At 50.1% G+C, this 17,500-nt stretch overlaps 1 protein-coding gene across 5 annotated transcripts in view; it reads right to left on the minus strand.

The window, feature by feature from the left end:
* Positions 1 to 17,500, minus strand: part of ephb2b (eph receptor B2b) — a 129,412-nt gene that overhangs the window by 66,826 nt on the left and 45,086 nt on the right. For 2 of the 5 annotated variants that reach the window (XM_081705821.1, XM_081705824.1), the window contains exons 1-3: positions 10,862 to 12,952; positions 9,488 to 9,567; positions 1,547 to 2,231 (exon numbers count right to left, since the gene is read on the minus strand). In XM_081705821.1, coding sequence (XP_081561947.1) covers positions 1,547 to 2,231; positions 9,488 to 9,567; positions 10,862 to 10,940 — 844 coding nt within the window. In that variant the 5' untranslated portion in view covers positions 10,941 to 12,952. Of the gene's footprint in view, positions 1 to 1,546; positions 2,232 to 9,487; positions 9,568 to 10,861; positions 12,954 to 17,500 lie in introns of those variants that run through there. The other 3 variants (XM_081705822.1, XM_081705823.1, XM_027024339.3) reach the window with 3 other exon arrangements.

Below are 17,500 nucleotides of genomic sequence, written 5' to 3' on the forward strand. Positions count from 1 at the left end.
ACGATAGCCTGTCTCAACATCTGCTCACCGAGCAGCCCTGACACAGCAGAGGAGGTGGTGGGGTTGATGGATCATGTGGAATGGGGCTGATACGGGGGTTTACGGAGTAGCTCGGGGCAGGGAAGTGGCTCTTGGACCAGAATGCACGCTGATGTTATCTTAAAAAATGGGAGAAGCCAAACCGATTTGCTTCTGCTCCGAGCCACTTTTACATGACCAGGGTTCAGGAGAATCTAATATCTCCTTGGTTGGGAAAACAAACTCTATGGCACTGAGGGACCACAGAACTGCCCAGCCACCCACGCAGGACTGAAATCAAGATCTCGCCCTTCCTCAGCCTGCACTGACTGATCCGTCAGCCCTTCCATTAATTGCTATCTTTTTAATAGTTTTTCAATCCGGTTGCACAAAAAAGATGCACGGTGTGCCAGAGACCCCGGGGGATATTAAAATCTGAGGCACCCAGTAAATTACATGTAGGTCAAAAACAACCAAATGTGTGTAATTATGTCGGCTTTTCAATTTGGACTAGATCAGGCCTGGGCTCTGCCTTTATTGGCATGTGCTCCTGAGGGGGGATTGTGACCGTCCTCATTAACTGTCATTGAATGCGTACGTTTGGAGCGCCGGCCCACCAGATCGAGGGCTACGTGGCTATTATCAGCGTTCAGCCTGGGCTAGCCAGGGAGCCGGTGTGGTAATTACAGCCTGGCTTACGAGGCAGATACAATAAGTCTGCCTGTGTGTGTGTGTGTGTGTGTGTGTGTGTGTGTATGTATGTGTGGATTGAGAAGGGGGGAATTGTAACACAGGTGGGCGTTTTATTGTGTCGTCTGTGTCAGCGTGGAGCCCGTCTGCAGGCTGGCGTTGCCGTGGGAACAGGGCCGGTGGTTTTGGGCGAGCTGTGAGCCCCTGCGGCAGAACAGACTGAATCACAGGTGAGAGGGGGGTGTTAGGGGAGGAGCCGTCTCTAGGAAGGAACGCTCGATCCGCAGAGAGAGAGAGAGGGGGGGGGAGGCCCAGGCCCAGGCCCAGGCCCATCGTACAACAAAACGGCAACACTGCCAAGCCCAGTGGCATTGTGCTTGTTACACACTGTATTCCCATAAATAAGCCTGAAATAGTGCTACACACACACAGAGGCTCCGCTCAGGGGCACTGAATCTTTTGGTCATGTGTTAGTCAGACAGCAAACCACACGAACACCCATTCCTTAATAATCAGAGTGAACCTGCAAAATAACGTAGAATCTTGCCTGATTGTTGTGCTTTGCTTGTCATCCAAAAAAATTAAACATAATTTATTAGAAAATTTGAAGAGGCAGCAGTTATAACAAGGGAATAAGTCTGTTTGTGCTTTATGTTTCTGCTATTTCTAACAGAAAAAGAAAACAACATTTAAGACTTTTAGTACCGGGCCTTTAAACTGCGTACGGGGAGCCACAGAAATGAATCAATACCGTTAAAGGCAATTTAATGCCGCTTTCATGCAGTGCTCACGTCCCATAACGCACTACGAGCCGAGCGGGGTGGCGTCACAGGCTCACCTCTGCACACGGTGCTGTTCTCCACCAGTTCATGGCCAGCTTTGCACTTGCAGCGGCCGATGGGCACCATCCACTCGCCGTCGCCGTTGCAGTAGAGCTTGATGGGCACGTCCACCTCCTCGGCGTTGGGGACGCACACGCCCCTGGCCGCCACCAGCGAAGTACTCTCCGCTCCGGAGAGCGTCTCCTGGAACGAGGCCCCGTTGATGATGATGCGGGGGCACTTGCGGTAGAAGACACGCACGGCGATGAGCGACATGCAGCCGCCATAGTCCTGGAAGGCCAGGTAGAAGCCGCCACGCGACACCGGGCCGAAGCTGCGCACCTCCGTGTTGATCTTCATCACGCGGCCGCCCAGGTCCACCTGCGAGAAGCTCTCGTCGGCCGCGATGGTGTCCACCTTGATCCACGGGTTCTCCATCCACGGCGGCATCTGCTTGGTGGCCGTGTCGGCGTCCGACTCATAGTAGTAGAGGTTGAAGGTCTCCTTGCAGGAGCCTGGCACGCGTGGGATGCTGCTGCAGTCGCGCACGGAGAACTTCATCTCCACGTGGATGCGCTGGGCGCCGCGCCGGCGGATGTACTTGGTGCGCACCCAGTTGTTCTGGTTGCTGTCGAAGACGTTGCACACCTGATAGGTGCGGATGGTGTTCATGTGCTCATCATAGCCGCTCACCTCCTCCCACTGCAAGAGAGAGCACAGGGTGCGTTAGCTCACACACACACACACACACACACACACACATACACACACACACATAACTGTTCGCCTTTGCGTCTCGCGCCCCCTCTCGCGTCTTAGCAGACGCTGCCGTTGGTGCTCACACTCGCAAATGATTTTTAATTCGTTAAGTCAGGCCTCGAAGCCACAGGACATCGGAGAACATCTTGCGGCGTGCTCTCTCGTGCCCGCCTGAGGTCTCGGGGGACGCTGGCTGAGGAGACCGGCCTTTTCCCGAGCTCTCGCCACAGCGAGAGGCTGGATTACAGGGCAGAGGCTGGAGGGAGCAGGGGGCTAGTTTAGGATGAGGAGAAGAGCCTCTCGCTGCCCTGCCAAAAGGCTCTGGCACTAAACGAGGAAAGGGGCCGGCAGTGGACAACGATCCAAGGAGACCTCGCTTGGCCGTGCTCAGCCAGGCTGGCCTGTGTTTATTTGTCTCACACTGCGCTAAAGGATGCATTATTAATGCGGATCGCTCGGTACAGGAGAGCAGGTGATAAACTCCAGCATTGACGCAGGCGGCAACTTTTTGCTGAGCTGGCTTCAGTCCGTCCTCTGGCCCTGGAACAGAGCGTCGGCACGCGATCCTTTTATACATCGTGGAAGGTAAGCGGGAAGGAAGTGGAGATTACTTGGGTGGGGGGGATTCTAGGAATAACACTGTTATCCTAACTTGACCTCAGTGATGACTCATTGATGAGTACTACACACGTTTTAAGTATTTAGATCGTGTGTTTAGACTAAGATAGTACTGTAACAAATAACATCTGTGAGAAGTGACTTTTGCTGACCCAGAAGTTAAACTGGAACGCCTTGCATGTTAGCATGTTTGCTTACGTGATTTGGAGAATGTCAGCAGCAGGTCTAAACAGAAAGTAACTCTAACAGATAACCCTAATTGCTAACTCGAATAGTTAACCTAATAGCTATCTCTAATAGTTAACCCTAATAGCTAACTCTAATAGTTAACTCTAATAGCTAACTCTAACAGTTAGCTCTAATGGCTTACTAATGGCTAACTCTAATGGCTAACTCTGACAGCTAACTCTTGACAATGCTAACATGCAAAATTTCATCCCTTTGAAATTCGCAGACCTAGATAATCAAATTACATTGATGACCATTTGTGGAGAGCGAGACCGACATCTTATTAGGTTTACAACCATATACTGCATGCACTGCAGCAGTAAGGCTACATGCACCAGGGACTTCACTGCTTGGCCCTGAGTGGCTCCAGATGCCTGCTTTGTGGTTTCCCACCCAGCTGAAGCCAGGGGCCCCCAGTCCCAAACAACCAGGCTTCCAGCCGTGGGGGGAGTGGGAATTATGAACGTGTCCAGAGAGGAAAGCCCTTATCTTCCCCTTTAAAGCCCTCTCCACGTTACGTCCTTAGAGACCCCCCCCCCATCCCAGACCTCACCCGGCTCTCACCCGCGGACCCCACCCCCCACCCCTCCGGGCCTTCTCACTCTTCACTTCACAGCTGACATAATTTCCCAAATTAGTCGGCGCTTAACGAGGATTTTGACAGAGTTTTGACGGGATTCGGGGAGTAAGTCAAGCCTCATGCTCAAAACCCCCCATTCCATCAAACACCCTCGGACTAATTAGAGCAGTCTTCCTCCACTACCCTTTTGTTCCTTGCTGTTATGTCCCAATTATTCTCTGCAGACAGAACAAAATTATTCTGAGTACATATTGGGTCATGAACGCCTGAACAATGCAATGCGCAGCATTTAGGAATCTGGTCATTATTGTAACTTCTGGTGGGTGCTGCATTAAAAAACTAGAAATTACAGCTTTCCCAGGGCTCGGGAGGTGGGATTTAAAACAAAGGATTAATGATGGAGCATTTAGCTTGCTTTGATAGGGCTCATTCCCCCCGCAGGCTTGCCGTAGAGAATTTACGGTCTGCCTTATGGTCTGGGTCTTACAAATCAGCGAATGTGTCTGGGGTCACAGGCAGCCGTTGACTCCGCCCCCTCCCTTCAAAATCAGAGCGTTCTTCTAGTGAGGCCTGGCTGCAGGCCAGTTAAACAACGGAACGGCGCAGCGTCCTTCGACCGACCAAATCAGAGGGAAATGGAAAGGGATTCAAAGTTTAAATAAGAAATAAAAATAAAAAAGCAAAAGTGGTTGCTAATGAGAGATGGGTCAGCGAGTTGCCATGCATGATGGGAAGGAGGTGAGGGTTGGAACTGGTTTTGCATGGCCGCGTTGTGAAGGAGAGCCTCTTTTTTTGTCCTGCCATGGCTGTGCTGCCGCTCTTTCATCACAGCCAGCAGACGGAACCAAATGGGCCATAATAAGGCCCCAGCGATCAAGCGCCGAGTGTGAAATGGAATGAAACGTCTTCATTTTCTCAGGCCCCTCCCCTCCTCCCGGCCCCGGGGGTGTGCAGCTGAAGGTGGTCGTGTCTTTTAAGATGTGAGGACGGTGGGGTGTGTAGCTCTAAGGGGACGGAGGTTTCGCAATCCGTCCAATTATTTCGACGCCCTCTTTCAGTCTGACGAGTTCGTTGCTGCCGGACGGCATTCTTTCGTGTCAAGTTGCGCATTAAAAGTACCGGGCGTTTTTTGTTGGTTTTTTTTTGACAGTGACGATGAAGAAGACGTGCGCGAAGCCCGCCGAACTGGGAAATTCTGAGACTCCTGATTAGATGTCAGGTTCTCGCTACTCGATCAGCCAGTCCTGTGAGCATTGTTTCCAAAGAATGGCCGTGCTCCGAGGAGCTTTGTTCTGGGAATCTGCGGGTAGGCCGCCTTTCTCTGGGGGACAGAACTGGAAGCACAACCCAAGACAGGACAAGCATGCAGGGGCCAAGCTGCTCTCTGCAGAGGTCTCTCTTCAGGGCCGGGATCCCAGCATAAAGGCCTGTGTAGGAAGAGGAGCGTCCTTAATTCTGGCACCCTCTCTATAGTCCTAAGGCTGGGCACCCAAACAGCAAGCGCTCCGAGCTCACTCTGCCAGAAGTTCAGTGCACTCTGCGCTGGGGCACCTGGCCTGGGCGCCAGGCGGGAACCCAGACCTGGGCTCTCTGGACACCACAGCCACGTATCTGCCGTCTTGTCACAGTGACCAAATATCGAAGTGAAGTTCATTTCGTCACCAAAGCCAATACCGTACTGTGCTGATGTAAAGTGCTTTGAATGAACTTTTTCTATGAAACACGCAATAAAAAACCCAACTTGCCTTGCCCTGCCAGTGCAGGCCAAGGCGATCGTAACGCCATCCTGCTCTTGTGGAGTGCGTCTAAGCCGTGGCTTATGAGTGTCCTGCATCACGCATACATTGGCCATGTCATTAAAGACACATGTGGCCTTGTTTTTGGCACACTGAAACCGAAACTCGCTAGACAGCGCAAATAAGTGGGGGAGACAGAAGCATTCTTGCATGTCTCGGTGACTTGTTCCAGGGAACATTTCTTCAGATGTTGAGCGGTAATGTTCTCAGGATTTAACTTTAGATTCAATAACTCTCTTGACACCCTAGGAGGGAAAAAGTTCAGCTGAACTTTCATCTGTTTGCTTCTCTGACATTCCCTCTCTGGCTGTAATATGTATAGCCATGTGTAACAGACTGCTCTAGGGGCACCAGGGGCTAGCTTCTCTGTACAGCCGAGCATAACGGACCGCTCTGGGGGTACTAGGGGCACTGGGGGCTAGCTTCTCTGTACAGCTGATTTTAACAGACTGCTCTGTTCTGGGGTCACTGGGGGCTAGCTTCTCTGTACAGCCATGTATAACAGACTGCTCTGGGCTCACTGGGGGCTAGCTTCTCTGTACAGCCATGCGTAATGGCCTGCTCTGGGGGTACTGGGGGCTAGCTTCCGGGCGCTAAGAAGTTATCAGCAAGCACCTTTTTTTCCTGCAAAACAAACTGCTGTACCGTAACACGAGTCTTGTATTTTTAGCGACTGCAGCAACCTTGCTAATGAACCTCCATGACAGCCACCGTCAGGAAGCACCTAAGACCAGCCACCGTGTATTTCGTCAATGAAACGCATAGAGAATGAAAATGGCAAAAGAAGCCTTGTAGGAGGGAATCTGTTGCGGAACTGGGTATAAAAACATCATTCACAGGGAGGCGAGAGGGAAACATACCGGAGGCTAAGCTGCTCCATTTCAATTGTGGGAAACCTGTCACTAGAGACGTCTGTCCTGAGGGGGGACGTGTGGGACAAATGACACCCGGGCCCTGGGTTAAATTACACAGTGGTGCAAGTCCACGTCCCCATGTACTCTTGTGCTTCTCACCACAAGCAGGGTGGAAAGAGAGTGAGGGAGAGAGAGACAGAGCGAGCCCCACTAACTGAACTGTCTTTAGTACTCAACTCTGATATTTCTTCCATCTACTGGTAATGCGTAACATGTGACGTTGGACAAATAAGCTTCCTATTGGTCTTTAACCCTTTCCTTTGCAATATCCATGTGGATCAGGTTTGTGTATCCCCTTTGAATACGTCACAGACAACAGGCCTCACGTTGCCAAACTGGACTTGATGCTTCAATCTTTACATCGCATTATGACCACAGAGACTTTGTGTCTTTGATGAGGAGGCCCGAAAATTGTAAAATGCACTTTTAAAGACCAGCTCTAATTGACAGGGAAACAGAACTAATGGTCATTTGGGTTTTGAAATGACGTCCACGGAATACACCCTAAACCCATTCCCTCTTTAGAGGAGGCTGTACACTGTGTTTGGTGATATATTATAACCAGACGTGAGCCATCTGTTTCTTTACAACTCTTTGTAGCTCTGCTCATGCTGACCACTAATACAGAAAGCGTGTTGTCAGCTATATGCAGCACCGTGCTGCCTGGAATTAGGCAGAGAAACCGCGCAATCTTTGGAAAAGGCTTTGTGTTAGCCAGCATTGGGTATCCCAACAGGGCCGTTTCAAGAGTCCCAGTCATCTGGTTCCTGCATATTCATGTTTATTTTCCAAATCCATTAGCTTCCATTTAAATGAGCATTAATGAGAAGGACAGTGATAATATGCTGAAACAATTCATTATGATGCGTGGGTTATTAATTCCTTTTTCATTTTTTAAAATGAGTTCCATTAATTGTACAAGCATAAAAAACCTACACTGCTGTCACTAACAAGAAGCAGGTGTTAGCAAACACAGCGTTTGTGTGAATTCTCTCATCTAAATGATTTCGCTCGCAATACTAACAGGAAATGCGCACAACGCAGCAGTTACGATTCAAGCAAATGCTGCCTTGCGGACGGGGCTCCGGGGGCCTTCTCTCACATCTCCCTGACGTCGGAGCTCCACAGACCTCCGGTGAATAAAAATGCTTGCGGTGTGACGTTCTTTATCAGAGCTGTCCCTTCTTCAAACACGGCCCGGGCGCGGGAACACAAAGTGTTTGCTGACACGGGCCCGGACGAGCAGCACGCTTAGGCTCAGCAGGACGGGCCGCTCCTCTCCGGTGCGCACGCGTGCGTGCTGTGGGTCTGCGCATTTTAGCTTTTTCTTGTTTGCGCGTGGAGAGAAATAACTTCGCACGTGACCGGGCATTCACGTTCAACAGAGGGAGGTCCGAGTCTCTCGCGCGGAAGGCACAGGCTGACGTCGTGGGACCTTCGTCTGCCGTTCCGGCGCGCGAGCGTGCGATTCGGCGCCGCTGCGCAGGCTACTGCTCGGCTAGCTGTGGAGCGCATAAAAGCTAAACAAGAAATAAAACCTGCTCACAGCGGGTGGTGATAAACGTTCAGTAATAATAACTTCCTCTACCGAAGAATTATGGTGTTACAGCCATCAGCACAAGCGCGTCACATAACGGCGCCGCCCGCACTCACGGGGGTGCAAGAATTCACAACTCCAGAGTGAAAAAGGGCCCAGTAACAAAGCGCAGGGATGAATGACCGACCGAACGGCTCTCACATCTGGAAATTTTCTCCGTGCACACCGCGGGATAGGTTCGAGTTTATTTAACAAAGCTACTCAGCGTTATGAAAGCCGACCGTTGACGGAGCACTCCATATTTTGACTGCTATTGATCTTGTAGTCTGGCCCTTGGGACTCCGCACGGGGCGCAATTCACTCACTAAGGTCTCTGGGAGTCTTGCCCACCTGTTCTGCACTAGGGCAGAATGCTGCCTTTTCCCAAAACAATCCAGGCTGTACAGATGCCTCGCACTCGTACATCATCTCACTACGCTGAGAAGAGGGTACTTCTGGGTTTTTTCTTAAATGCAATATTATATCAGCTATAAAACAGCTCAGCCTCTGACTTGGACCGTTCAACAGTGTCCTTTAAAGTTGAATTCCCCTCTCTGTGAATCAGGACGGACGTTCCTCGAGCAGTTAACGCATGTTAGGTATACAAGTTTATGAAAAGAAACACTGGGTCGCAGTTCAGTGAGTGATTTAAGGCGATTTTTTTCTAACCAGGCGTTCTCTGTGAAGTCCTTGGGCTTTGAGTCATTTGTTCAAATTAAACTGACTTGTGTCACTCTTTCTTTCAAACATTTTCATTTAAAAAAACATTTTTTTTACACACATGATAAAAGAGATGACGCAAAGCACGTGCAATCGCGCGCGCCTCGCTGGAGGATAAGAGGAATGCGAATCTCATCTCTTTGCGATTGGATCCAGAACCGCAGGTTTGGTACGGTGCGCGTTTTGTTCTCTCTCGCCGATCACACCGAGGACGAGGCCCTGCAGCCTCTGATCTGACGTGACGAGGGTGAGCAAAATTGGGTTTGAAAAACTTTGAAGTTGCACTGCTAGCCTGTCCAAAATCTTTCCATTATTGTTTTCTCTTTTTCTTTATTTTTTCCCCCCTCTCCATGTCCTGACTGTATGCAGACACACGGCGCGGCGTAATTTAAAACAGCCACCCCCAAAACAGGCCGCAGAAGCATAAATAATTGAATAAAATAAGTGTTTTGTTTCTGAAATATACAAGCAAATTACTTCAACGGCATATTTTTCTGTTTTCAGACCCAGCGGGTCAAGATTCTGGGCTGGCGTGTGGCTTTCCGCCCAGGTAGAACTCGCGTTCTGGTATGCTGTTCGGAAAGCCAGCGTGTCCAAATGTGGCGCAGAGGGCCCAAGAGGCGGGAACATGTCCGGGCCTCACGTGAGCGCAGAGTCAGGACGTCAGTGTGGGAGTGCAGTTCGGCAAAAACGTCCGCCGGCTTACCTCGTCTGTAGTCGCTACGTTAAACACCTATTTGGCATTTCAGAAAAGCAATGACACTTACACTGTTGTCACTGGATCCCGACGCAGGAAACACGGTCCAGCCCAGTTCTGCTGTGGCCGTTGTGGAGTCCATTAACGTTTCTGTGGGGTCGAGAGAAAAGACTCGAGGTCACAGTCGAGTAAACATGGCTAAACGTGATGTTTCAGTACTTTAAACACCGTCAAAGTGAGACGAGTCGTTTCGCGCCATGTTTTAGGGACTTCGTAATCTTGGAATCAGCGTTTACAGTTTGAGTAGCCGAGGTTGAAAGAACACGGCTATAAATGTGAAATGTAGATGCTAATCTTTCTCATCCTCTGGCGAACTTATGTTGAAATGTAATAAAATATGGCATATGAGCATTTCATCATTTTCTCCAGAATAACATCTTAGTCATGTACGGTGCTTCAGATACAACAGAACAGACTGCTGCATAAAACATTATCAACACATCAGACGAGTGCCAGCATTGGATCGGCTTTGTTATTCCAACTGTCCAAAGCAGGAATGCTGGAAAAAAGTGCGGGGAAGAGGGAAATATCAGCTTCCACTTTCCCACTAAACCATTCAGCCGGGATCAGGCGGAGACGAGCGCTTGCTCTACGGCATGCTCTCGGGAAGGGGCGTGTGGTACGGGATGTGGGACGGGAGAAGGACAGCGTTAAGCCACCAGGGATGCTTCCAATAAAGTCTTACTCCCAGATTGACATGGGGAATCACTAATCAGCCCCTGTCTTTGCCCTCAATATGTCTTTGCAGACTTTTAGGTTATTTGCAAAGATAACAATTTAGGCTCTGGTATGCGATTCCGAGATGAGAATGACATGCAAGCGCATAATGTGCACTGCAAGTGAATTCATGCACTCTGTGTTTAGGATCTTCTGCATAAGCAGGGAGAATTATGTATGTTGTAACAGTGGAAATGTATCGACATGGACCAGTGACTTCCACGTGAACCACAGATCCCTTTCAAACCATTCCAGGCGAAGTCTGCGTATGTTTTCGCAAACCTAGAGACGCACGGGCTCATGCCGCCGCAGGGTATGCACACAAGCCCCCTTTTGTGTGTGCGCGTCACGTGCGCCGAGGATCGGGCCTCACATGTCACCCGCTTGGGGTAGGGGGGTGGGGTGGAATGATAATCCACGTGGAAGGGAATGGGTCGCCGGTCTCGGCGGAAATCAGCTCACGCCGATAACCTGAGCCTGTTTTCCCCAGTGGCCCCGGTAGCCATCATCCCCCACCATCACCACGACACGCTTCCGCCACTCCGTCAGAGAGGCACCGCCACTCGGTCCGGAAAGCGCAGCCTTCAGAGGGCGGCCACCCTCTCGGCTCCGGATTAACCGGTGTAATAGTATAGCGCCAGTAATTGGGGTCAAAGGTAACACTTACTCTGGTTCGACATGGAGTCCTCAGGAGCTGGCAGGTGGGCGTGTGCCATTCGCGTCCGTCTCGCAAAAAACTCTGACATGATTGATCCGCGATCACGTCTTAATTAAATTCCTTTGCTAATTAGAGCAAAGCCAAGTTGACAGACTTCACAAGAAGACACATGACGGCATTTGATAGAAAAAAAATGAAGAAAGGGCCTTTAATCACAGATTAAGACAGCTGTTCTGATTTGCCTGTTACAAGCCCTCGAGTATAAAACACATTTTTTGTAGCCCTAACTTGAAGCTGACGTAATTAGTGGTTTTACGAGTCTTAGCTATTGGAAACATTTACCCATTTGCCCCGTTTTCGTTAATCGTGGACCGGGGTGCTGGAAAGTTTCAGATGAGCTTCAGAGCTAGCTGTCATTTAGATGGACCCTCTGTGCACAGAAGCTCTGCACTGGAATCCCTCCCCGCTCAGTTCTAGCTGGACGTGTGCCATTTTGGCACAATCGTGACCTCTGCTTTCCTCTGGCTGTTCTCTGGGGAAAACCAAAGTTCCCAATTAACCAGTTCTCCATGTAAACAGATTATTTTTGGGGCTCGTTGCATTCCAGGGCTGAACTGGGCTGTACAAGTGAACATTCAGTTCGTTCATCACGAACCTCCGATCTTACGATTAGGCTTGTACAACATTGCCAGCACTGCCACTGATAAAGCCACACAAAGCGGGTTGTGCCTTCGGTAGCTTTGTGAAAGGATAATTATATGTGGTAATGATAACGGCGACTGTGGGCGAGGCACACCGAGGCATCGCGAGGCCCTTCGCCAGGGTCTAAGGGCATGCGGTGAACTGTAAACTGCAAAGAATGCGTTTCCGAATGCAGATGTTAGCAAAGTCGGCGAAAGTAGGAAAGTTAGAGAAAATAACAAAATGATGCCCCATTTGCGGTCCTGGGCCTGAAACGCGCCAGCGCTGATGCACAGGAAATGCCTCTCCTCTCATGCACCCAGTCTGAATCAGCACTGCTTCAGTTACAGGTAGTAGGAGAATGCTCCTGTACCCTGGCTGGGTCTGCCGTGGCCGGGCCGGGCCCGGGGGTTCCACGACACCCTACGGCCCAGAGGAGTAGATGCGGGACACGGGGTCCCAGATCTTGGTGGCGGCCTGCACGCAATCATCTGTGCGTGACTGCCGCAGCCTGGCCCGGAGCTCTGCCGACGAGACAGAGCGAGAGAATGCGAGAAAGAGATAGAGAGAAATCTGCATCAAGGTAGGGAGCTAACGCTTGGCAGTGTGTAGAGGTGATGACACATTGCACCCGAGGCCTCTGAGCCAGACCAGGTTACCACAAAGCCCGACACGGATGTATCACTGCCTTCACGAGGCACGGGAGAATGGATCGGCTCAAGCGGGGAAGCGTCCTGGAAGCAACGGAAGATCTGAATATTCCACTCTGTGAGCTGCGCTCAAAGGCCCGGAAAGCTCTGAGCTCTTTCCGCAACACCTAGTAAAAGTCACGCCGGATTTTTCAGGCAGGCTGCAAATATCTCTGGTGTGATGGAGGTGTCGAGGAAAGGGCCTGGCCCAAAAGGGCGGCCGGCGCGTTCGTGGAAGCGCGCCCTGCTCTCGGCTGAGCTGTCGGGAGCCACGGCATTTCCAGTGACAGTTAGAAAGGCCAGCTGTTCGTCCCAAGGCCTTAAACAAAGGAGGCCCTGCACACTGGCCCACATTAATTAATAGGAAACAGGATCCTTTCAGGCTGAGGATTACTGCAGGGGAGACTGGCTGGTCAGCCACACTCCCCCCCCCAAAAAATAGAGGCACCTGTTTATCGCCCACGTTTCCAATGGCCACCAAAGATTATTTGTGAGAGCTTACTGCTCATTAGCAGGAGGACTGTTTATTTGGGGGAGATCAGTACTGGGGCTGAAAACCAAGGAATTCCACACACAGCAGGAAGTCCCTTTCACACACACACACACACACACACACACACACACACATACACACACACACACACACACACACACACACACACACACACACACACACACACTCACACACACATACACACACACACACACACACACACACACACACACATACACACACACACACACATACACATACACACACACACACACACATACACACACACACACACACACACACACACACACACTCATAAGATGCATAATGTCCCTCAAGTCAGTAAGTAATTGGAAACACAATTTTTGATGCACTTTTTAGCTCTGTACAAATATTTGATTCAAAATGGAACAATTCCACTGGATAATGGTGAAAGTTACACAAGTCCATATGGTGGTTTAACACATTGTGGTACAGAGAGCTGCACATTTGTACTCCTGACTGGCTGTGTGTGATGTGATTACTGGCTTAATGCGCATCTGAGCTAACTAAACACCTCAAGCTCGCTATAGATATAACGGCAGGTACTTCTGCGTGCTTCTGCAGACCACTGCTGTTGTCTCGGTACTGTACCAGTACAGGAGGCCATTATGAGACTGAGAAATCACATCAAATTGATCAAAAACATAGTCAAAGTATTTGGTACATCAAGATCAGATAAAAAAGGGTTCAACTGTGCTTGTAACTTCATAAAATGCCTGTAGATTGCCAGGATAAAGTCTCGTGGAACTCTCTTAAGATGAACCTGTGCTGGTATGATGCAAAAAGGTGCATGTGTGGGGGAACAGTAGCATACTACCTACTCAGAGCCAATCGGATGCCTGAAAACTCACAGGACGCTGTTTCAGCTTGTGGTGTGACAAGGACCCAGAGCATACAAGTTAAGCAACTGCTTTGTTTTTGTACATAAAAAGTGCAACGTTCTCGGCCAGAAGAGTCCGCAATGAATATTTTATTGACCGTTATGTTCATTTGTTCAGCTGACTTACTTCTGATCTCCTTACTTCCAAACTGTTGTGACTAATATATAGAAGAAACATATATAAGAAGTTATCTTCTAACCGAATTACCTCAAAATGTGCTACACTTTAATCACATGGTCACTGATTGATTTTGAGCCCAATATGCTTAGAACTCACTTTTCATTTGTAGCTACAGAGGTGCTCTCAGGCCTTCAGATGGACTCCAGTTAATAAAGTAACCCAGGAACAGGATTCAGGGTTTCGCTGTGAGGGGACTCTTACCCAGGCTGCCAGGTAAATGTTTGAAGATGGAAGCAGAGCATTGACATGTCAGGGTGGAGGTCAGATAAGAGCAAGTGCCTCACAGAATGGCCCACAGCCGAATTAAGGCAGGATGGGAAGAGGGTGTGTGCTGCCATTCAAATGAGTGCCGTGACCACCTCTACCACCACTGCCATCTAATTTATGGCATTTAGCTGACGCTTTTTATCCAAGGCGACTCACAATTATGACTGAGCGCAACTTGAGCAGTTGCGGGTTAAGGGTCTTGCTCAGGGGCACAACCGTGGCAACTTGAACCAGCAACCTTCTGATTACAAGTCAAGTACCTTAACTACTGTTACCACCACTACCACCAGCACTATCACCACAGTTACCACCACTACCACTACCGTTACCACCGCTACCACCACCACTATCACCATGGTTACCACCACTACCAGCACGGTTACAACTGTTACCACCACTACCACCACCACTATCACCACGGTTACCACCACTACCACTACCGTTACCACCGCTACCACCACCACTATCACCATGGTTACCACCACTACCAGCACGGTTACAACTGTTACCACCACTACCACCACCACTATCACCACGGTTACCACCACTACCACCACGGTTACAACTGTTACCACCACTACCACCACCACTATCACCACGGTTACCACCACTACCACCACGGTTACAACTGTTACCACCACTACCACCAGCACTATCACCACGGTTACCACCACTACCACTACTGTTACCACCGCTACCACCACCACTATCACCATGGTTACCACCACTACCACCACGGTTACAACTGTTACCACCACTACCACCACCACTATCACCACGGTTACCACCACTACCACCACGGTTACAACTGTTACCACCACTACCACCACCACTATCACCACGGTTACCACCACTACCACCACCAGTGCTCTGTCCCACATGAAAGCCCCTCTCTGTTGCTCTCACAGGCCCACCGTTCGCTCTTGCTCAAACAGCAACAGGGCAACTTCATATGAGCGGTCACAGGCTGCTTTTAGCGTGCCACAGCAGAGGTTTTCTGACTCACCGAGAGGAACGCTCGTCAGGACCTGCTGTAACATGAGGACCCCATGGGAAACCCCCTGGTAGTGACGATTCGTGTTTACATGACAACTGCGTTGTCCTGTCATAAGTCAGAGTGAAGGCCCGCAGTCCCGCGGTGGGGAGGAAGGGTGAGACAGCACACGTGCCCCTGGAGGTCCCCAACGTCTTTCAGCACAACTGGGGTCTATTAGCTTGAATGCCTATGTCCACCATGCTATAGAGCGGCTGTGTATGGTAATTGAGTCCGTATGCCTGCGAGGGAGAGGGGGCAGTGGGATTGGGCTCGGAGAGGGAGGCTTAGCCGATAGGGTGGCGCGGACCCAAATCCCCCCCCTTCTGCTCCGAGAAGTCAAACACCCAATCAGTATGCATTGGGCCTTACATGTGTCTGTTGAGGGCTCGCAGTCTACCGGAGAGATTTATGAGGACTCTGGGGTTACTGCTAAGCAGAAAAGGCCAGGTTTGGGGGGGAATGATGACAGTGATGTAGGAGTGTGTGGGAGTGGAGTGATGCGTTGGTGCAGAGGGGAGGTGGGGGTCTTCTCCAGTGGGTCAGGAGTGTGCTTCTGAAGAACAGTCTGTAGATCACACGACCGCAGCCAGTGGAGCACTGGTGGGTGCTGACAGGTTGACTTAGCTCCCTGTTCTCAGAGTCTGCTCGCACGCTGCACCATCGTCAGCCGTCAACCCTTTACAAGGTTGACTAGCACATCATTCAAAGCAGCTGAATGTACTGGAGGTAAAATAGGAGAGAAGAGGAAAAGAGAGGAACAGAAAAAGCAACGAGCACACACTGTTTTTAGTTCTCTCGCACACCCAAGCCCCTCACACACACACACACACACAGTGTACTGACAAGTGAGACATCCTTGAACGCTCTCTAATTTATGTTTGTCTCAAGGCCAGTCCCCAGCTTCAACCCCAAGCGCCTCTTTAATGGTACTTTTAATGGCTCCGTGTTTTTTCTGTGAAAAGCTTAATTATTTACCCTGAATGGGACTCACAAGGGGACCACAAAATGGTAATTGCAGGCCTCGCTCAGGCTCCCTCCTGTGGAACGGCCCGGCTTCGGAAGATTGCCTGCGTCCGACAACACAGGGAAATGTGGACCGAGTCCGGGCCCATGCTGACAGACAGATTGCTTTTCCGACAGATTACAATTTTGGAGCACATAGTAACTTATTCTCCAAATCCACGGCCGGATTACCGAATCCCACTGCAGGGTGCCAGTCATTCCGAACTCTGGTTTTCTTTGCACGTATGAGGAATGTTATTTCTGTTAACGGCAGTGGGCGACAGTCGTTAAGCTGCAGTGGTGATATGAACATTGGTATGAATGTGTTTTGCTTTCGAGTGGAGGCCATATTTCAAAGTCATTACTGTGAAAAGATGATAAATTTTGCTCTAAATAGCATGGGGAAAAAAGTGTCAGTTTAATGATGAACATAAATTTAAAGGCCATATGTAGGGTGGCCTATATTCTCCAGGACTGACCGAATGCTTGCGGGAGGCGGGAGAATTCTCACTCACACGCTCCAATGGCCGGGTTCACTACCGCGCAGCGCAGAATTTTCACCAATTGGATTCACTGGATTGAGCTAAACGTCTGTGCGGTGAGATCCGTCTGGAAAACGCCCAGTACGAGCCGTGTGCGGATCACCTTCGCCGCCTGCCACCGCCACCAACCGCGGAAATACTGCAGCTGATGTCAAGACGGGTGTCATCCAGAGCTGTGGAACCCACTCGGTTTAGTCTGCCATCATCCACGTCATTGTTTGAATAGGAACAGGAAATATCAGCACTGGACACCTAAATCGATTTTTACCAGTGGGCCAGAATCTTCCCATATGTGTATCCCTATGAGAAATTAACTCTCCAAAAGGGACTACTGCATTGTGGCAGACTTAAATCACAGCTAAAAATACTTAAAAGGAACTGACAACACATGCAGTAGCATCAGAAGCTCTTTAAACGGAGCCGGCACGTCTGGAGAACATCCCGACTTGTTGATTTGATGCAAGCACCTTTACGTGCAGTGCCCCCCAACACGCACACACACACCCAAGGCAGAGGACCAGCGATTAAAAACCGCCTACATCACATAAGCGCAAGTGTAGCGGATTACGGATTTGTTATGGCTGCGAGGTAGGATGGGTCGTAAGGCTGTCCACGCCTCGTGGACCGACCTCCGTGTGCTGATCCGTGACAATCTGGGAGTCGAGGGCTTCTCCGTCCAAACACAACACAGAAACCTAGGGGAAGAGCTCCGAGCAGAGGCAGCTCCTTACCGGAACACTGCTCCTTGTCGCTCTGTCTGCCTCTCTTTCTCTCTCTCTCTCTCTGTCCCTCTCTCTCTAACTCTCTTGATCTCCCTCTCTCTCACTCTGTCTGC

This window comes from Electrophorus electricus, chromosome 22 (assembly GCF_041902795.1).
Source record: "Electrophorus electricus isolate QZ-2024a chromosome 22, ASM4190279v1, whole genome shotgun sequence".
Classification (NCBI taxonomy): Eukaryota; Metazoa; Chordata; class Actinopteri; order Gymnotiformes; family Gymnotidae; genus Electrophorus; species Electrophorus electricus.